General features: G+C 42.7%; 1 protein-coding gene across 1 annotated transcript in view; it reads right to left on the reverse strand.

Annotated features, from left to right (window-relative positions):
* OTOS (otospiralin) overlaps positions 1 to 2,269 on the reverse strand; it is a 2,758-nt gene extending 489 nt beyond the window's left edge. The window contains exons 1-2 of the mRNA XM_009649150.1: positions 2,218 to 2,269; positions 1,859 to 1,885 (exon numbers count right to left, since the gene is read on the reverse strand). Coding sequence (XP_009647445.1) covers positions 1,859 to 1,885; positions 2,218 to 2,269 — 79 coding nt within the window. The remainder of the gene's footprint in view (positions 1 to 1,858; positions 1,886 to 2,217) is intronic.
* Between the last annotated feature and the right edge of the window lie 4,006 nt (positions 2,270 to 6,275).

The raw sequence follows: 6,275 nt of genomic DNA on the forward strand, positions 1-6,275 counted from the left end.
TGGGATGCTTTGATTTCTAGAAGGCAGATGGGTATTTAAAGGCAAGGAACAATTGCAGTTTAGAGCCGTATTTCCCCATTCCTCCTCCACGCCATTTCCTCTGCCCAACATAACAATATGAGAAATATGGCGCCGTCATCTATGCTGTGCCCCTGCTGCTGCCTGCTCTGCCAGGGAAAAGAGGCAGGCAATTGTTCCCCCACCATCTCAGCACAAAGGCAGCCCAGCTGAGTACAGGAGAAACCAGGGGTGCAACATCTGCCTGGGCTCCCAGGCACTGGGTCCGTGCTGACCCGGCATTGCCTGGGACCATGGAGTCATGTCTCTTCTCAGTGGGCCACAGGAAACAGGCTAAGGAAACAGAGGAAAGGCATTGCCACCTGGAACACAGCTGCATTTGTGTCTGCTCTAGGAATGTCTGAAAAAATGCGAGATACTCATTGAAACAAGCCCAAAACTGTGCAAACACAGAAGAATATATAAAATGTAAACACTTGCTGAGACAAGATAGTTGCAAATGTCTTCCTGTGTGGCCAAGCTAAACCCAGTATTTTGACTTCATTTAAAGCCCACTTAAATAAATGGGAGCCATTCCACTCAGCTTGGGACCAAGGTCTTTAGTCGGAATTAAGAACCTTCAAAAATCTTATTGTCAGACCTTAATTTTATGGAGTGAAGTTTGCAGTGCACAGGCACAGATGGCATCTAACACGTCAAATGAACCAGCCAAATGGCGTCTGCAGAGGAGAACTCACTGTTTATACCAGCTGACCTCAGATTCACTTTGCAGTCTGCTGCTTGGCCCAGTGTGAAAGAAAACCATAATTGTTAGTAATGAGAGCAACAGGATACTGCCTGAACAAGGTTTTATTTTTAGATTGACACACATGCTCCTAAGAGGTTGCCGCAGAAATATTTGCTGTGCACAAATACAATACCACCCTTAAACCTGTGAAAACACAGATGATGCATTCAAAAGATTTTAGAGCCATAAGGAAATATAATGGCACACAGGGGAAAACATTTTGAATGGAAAGTTATCATATTAGCCCTTATTCCATATATATATTTCTACTTTCCATATCCATTATAGTACTCTCCCTGCATATATGTATCTGTGCACTTGGGATGCTGCTGGCTATCCTGCTGGTTCTACTAACTAAGATGTACACCAGCAACAGCAGCTCCTCGTTATTGCAGATACTGCTAGCAGCTTCATTTTCAGAAAGAATTCTATCTGAAAACACCAAAGAGAGGTTAACTAACATAATAATCAGTAAAGCCAATGTAAACATCATTAGAATGTTGAAGGGTTTTTTTCATCAAAGGCAAACACTAATCCAACGGGGCAATCACACAATGTGACACGAACCACAGGGTAGCTGTGCTAAGGGATTTACTCCAACATTTCTTTAATTGGATTTGTGGCAATTTGTAAGTTTTATGCTTTTTGTTGTGGAAGTCAGTATTTCTTGCCAATAACTAGATGCACATGTACTGTTACTGTTCAGGACAGACAAAATTCTCGGATGTCTTATATGTTTGTAAGTCTGGCACTTTCCAGTTATGATTTTCTACAACAGAATTAGTGACTTGACCATAACCCCTTTTCATTTTAAGACTGCAAGTATATTAGCTCCATTATCGGACATTAATATGTCAGCTTTTGAAACATTTTAAAGAAATTTCTAAAAATTCCCTCTTCTTTCTCCACCAGAACTAGATGAAAGCACTTCCACAGCCCACTGAGGTTAGTAAGCGTTCCTGTCAAAATTGCTGCTGGGGATCAGGTCTGGAAGTTACAAATGACTCTTCTAATTGTTAGTGATACAAAGGAAAGAAAAACATTAAGAATTACCATCTCCATCCTGGATTGATCTGGCATCTGTAGGTAAAGAGGAAACTCATCAGTACCAGCTCCCGCACAGAAGGATTTCATGTTAATAAGAGGGTTGCTGCGTAGCCAGAAGCTGACAAGTTCTTTAATGTATATGTACGACCCTCTGTACAGCCAAATATTTTTTATTTCTTGAACAGCTGAATTCCATGTTTGCAGTCAGTCAGTGCTACAAACCAAATACTCTTAACTAACAGCCAGAGCAGTTGTGATTAATACGTGAGCGATATCTGATACTAAATAGAAGACATGGTATTAGCAACAAAATATTTCTGGCTGCTTGAAAAAATGAACAAGAATAAATTCAGCAGTAATCTTACCTGTTAGGATGTTCATCAGCATACAGAAGAAAAGTAAACCAATAAATGTCATCTTTTCTGCAAGGTACTGTTTGTACTTCTGAAAAATAATCTGTGCAGCTAGGGATTATTACAAGAGATTAATAATTTTGCAAAGTCTATTATTTCTTCTTTTATTAGACAAATATGTTCCAAAACCAGATTCTAATTATTAATTTAGGCATAACAAGATGCAATTACATCTCCTTACAGTTTCTGAACTGCAATACTGAGTATTAAAAGAACCACAGTCCTGAAGCATGTACCGGTATTTTATTTTTAGGTGGCATAAATCCAAAAGGCTCCTCTGAACTGACATGAACTTAAGTGTCTTTGGAAATGTTTTATTTTGTGATTAATTTAGTTTCACTTTAGAAATTACCTCTTTCTCGCCCCTTTTCTTCTTCTCACAGTAGAAAAGGTCTGTAGCTCCCAAGTCAGATACAGAATTCTGAAAGGGTTTCCTTTGCCATAAAATAGCAGCACTGTTTAAGGAAGGGTGGAGGGAAACGGAGATAAACGTCACTGAGTTACTACACCAATCTGGTTTTGTTGCTTTCATGTAGGGATTTTTTTTAACTGATCACATTTGCATTGTATTTCAGCACTGTCCATGGAAGAGACAGTGGACAGCTTCAGAGAGGGAATCAGGAACTTTGTCAATAATGCTTCTGTGTTTTGAAGACAAAGGGAGAAAATCCAGAAGCAAACTCAGGGATTATTACCTTTGCTGCCCCCCTGATTTTCTTTTTTTTTCCCACACCCCTTCAGAAAAATAGATCTTAAGAAATATTACTTGAGAAATTGCGAAGAGGATATTGACTTCCCTCTCCAGCTGAGTCACAAACCCCACAAACACTTGACACTGATTTATGCTTGTACTTGGGATCCTTAAAATCTAAGTCTTAAAGTGTGCATAGGCACCAAGTGCCCACTGAAATCAATTGGCTTGCAATGAGCAGAGAAGTAGGTCCCCAGTGACCTCACCCATGGTGATGGTGCAGGTACCGCCTTCGAAGAGGGTCAATAAGGTGCACTGAAATGCATTTTCACATTATGCTGATTTCCTGGAAAGGTTCCTCTCATGATGCTAAGCAGGTGCTTTGGGCTCCAGTCTGCACACGTTGCTGAATGGATCCAGCACTTCCAGAAGCCTGTCGGGGAGACACAGTTTGGAGAATATTCTATCAGCGTGTACATCTTGATTGATCTTTTAGTACAAAACTCCTGATGGCAGCAGATGAGGTCAGGGACTAAGGTGTAGCAGAAAGAGCTCTGCAAATCATGGGGCAACATGGGGATTTCACTGCTCCTTTCAGGTCGGGTTGCCACACCTGGAACCAGATGGCTCCACTCTGAAAGGAGCTGCCGACACACCAGTGCAGAGCTCGCTGCTCACGTTCATGCTGTGGTGATCTGATTGGTTGCTGGTCTGATCCGCTCCCTCTTGACTGGGAGTTGTCAGTTGCCTTTACAGTCTACAAAATCATTTATCTCTCGATTCTAGACGTCTACATTTCCCAGCTCTGTGTGTGGGTCTTGACGTTGGTGCCTTTGCTCTGCCACATCCACTTGTCCGCCACGGGAATATCACGCAGGGGACGTCTGCACACTCACACAAAGTCCCAGAGCGGAGAGATCCAAGCAAGTGGCCTTGCAGGAGACCCCATCTTTGCTGGAGTTTATTCCTATCTACACACAGAGTTAGGTAGTCCTGCCAAGAATTAAAGATATTCTGAGCAAGGGAAAAGAAGAATGCTTTGTAGCACACCAAGCTATGCCAACTCTTGTGGAGGCTGAAAAGAAAAATATTATGAAAGCAGAACCTATTCCTTCTTTGACAGGCTTTAATCCTCCTGTTTAATATTTCCTAGACCTGCAGGAGGGGTCCCATGTCAGCCGCGTACCACCAGCACCTCCGCCCCACTGGCCTGGGTTTCAGCAGCTGTGAGTGGGAGAAGGCACTTCCCTCGCTTGGTGGGGTCCTTTGGTGCAGCCATGCACGTGGGTCCCCCCACCAGCGCTGCCCGCAAAGCCAAACAGCACCTTGCCTTTCACTGCCAAATCTGTATATCCTAGTCAAAGAAACTGGCATAAGCCAATAGACACACAAACCAGTCGTTAGCTGTAATTAAATAATTAGGATAAAGCTATTTCTGTGCACATCCATCAATAGCTTTTTGTTTTGGCAATCAATAAGGGAAGTATAGTTCCAAGTGGTAGGTGGGAAAGCATGTTCTGGATGATGACAAAGGAGAGTAACGATGTTCCTGACACAGCCACATCCTGCAGCTCCCCCCTCGAGGAATTAACAGTGCTGTAGGAGGATGGCAAATCACAGAGGTTATCAGGTTGAGGGTTACTCAGGTCACAACGTAGTCCGCTACGATACCAGACGATCTTAGGAAGGTTCATGTAACAATCGAGGCTCACACTGACATACACCATTATACCTACCTCCTTTACAGTTTCTTATTCTGTCTTTTGAAGCTTGGAGTTACCCACTTCCAGAGGGGGGGCAGATCATAGCTCTGACATTGCGTGACAGGCTTCTAACAATTACTGGCTTTCAATTTAAGTTAATTTCAAGTTTTCCATTTGCTAGTGCACAGATTGGAGATGGAAATAAATTCTCAGTGTTTCCATGCTAAAAATTTCCATCTAGGAAATTATAAAAAGCAGATGAGAATTAGCATTTAAAACAGTTGTATCAGGGATACAGCCAAGAAATACAGTTGTTTTAAATGTTAATTTTCATCCCTTTTCCCTCAAGGCTTCTGTTGCTGTACATGACTGCTTGCCCCCACTGGGTCTGTTTTAAACACAACATTGGACTAGAGAAGAGCTGATGAGTTCTCATCAGTAGCTGGAAAGACTGGGCATGGTGGGTTCAATGTGCCAAAGGGAGCACCATGCCTTCTGGGGCCAACCAGAAGGCACACTGTGCACTGACTTGCAGCATTTGTAATATACTGCAAGCATGTTCATTCCATCTCCTCCTTTCTTTTTGCTCTAGGTTCCCTTCCCTTTTTTCAGATTCCACACAGACAGCAACTGAAATAACAGCACTCAGTGCCCAGCACAAGCACTGATCAGCAAGCAGAGCCCTCCACTAACAGTGGCTGCCCTGCAGGTTTCTTCACTGCTGAGCAGTAATTGGGAGATGCCGTGGTGCCCACAAATGCAAGTCTGGCTCAGCAGCAACCACATTCCAGTAGATACTACAGCACTTAGCAGGGTAGCTGCTGAAAGAGTCCCATGTTTTAATTTCTGCTAATTTTTGGAAAGAAATCTATCATTTTACTCTTTTTCAGAAAGGCTCATTAGTTCAAAACTGTTACTTTTGCTGGCAGCAAGTTCTTCAGGTACCTTATTCCAAAGTTTGCATAAAGTTTTTTTTTCTTCAGATAAGGCCACTGACTCATAAAAGCCTTGCTACACTATAGAAGGGGCTGATGGCAATGAGTTATCCCACCCACCTGTCCCAGGAGGATCCAAGCAATATGTCCTTTTTGTAGGTGCCTCTCAAAGCCAGAATATCCCACATATATCAGTCAGCTCTGTCAGAGACAGAAATCAGAGCATAGCAGATGTTCCCTTGGGAACAGGGGAATGCAGTTTGGGCAGTGCAGTTGTTTGTGTGATTGGCTCCCTGATGGGGAAGAGTCCTGGACCTGCCAGCCCTGCAAGCCTGCTTTTGGGCAGACCCATTGCCAACAGGCTGTTCTATGCAGAGCCAGCCCCTCTGGAGCAATCCAGCTCTCCTTGTTGATTAACTAGAAACAAAGATAAATGAATATGAAAAAGCAAGTTTATGGATGCTTTTGTTTTCTCAATAGCTATATTAGACTGGTATTACACAAAAAATCCTACAGTCCTCCAGATGCTGAAAAAAACTGTACATTGTTTTAAAGAACAGAATATTTCCTATTTAATCAATAGGCAAAAGCACATGCAGAGCTCCGTAAGAACTTACTTTAAAACTAAATGGCACTTGCACTTACAGCTGCATCAGAAGTGCTTTGCCCCTGGGTTCAGCA

Source organism: Egretta garzetta, unplaced genomic scaffold, assembly GCF_000687185.1.
Source record: "Egretta garzetta isolate BGI_Z169 unplaced genomic scaffold, ASM68718v1 scaffold161, whole genome shotgun sequence".
Taxonomy (NCBI): Eukaryota; Metazoa; Chordata; class Aves; order Pelecaniformes; family Ardeidae; genus Egretta; species Egretta garzetta.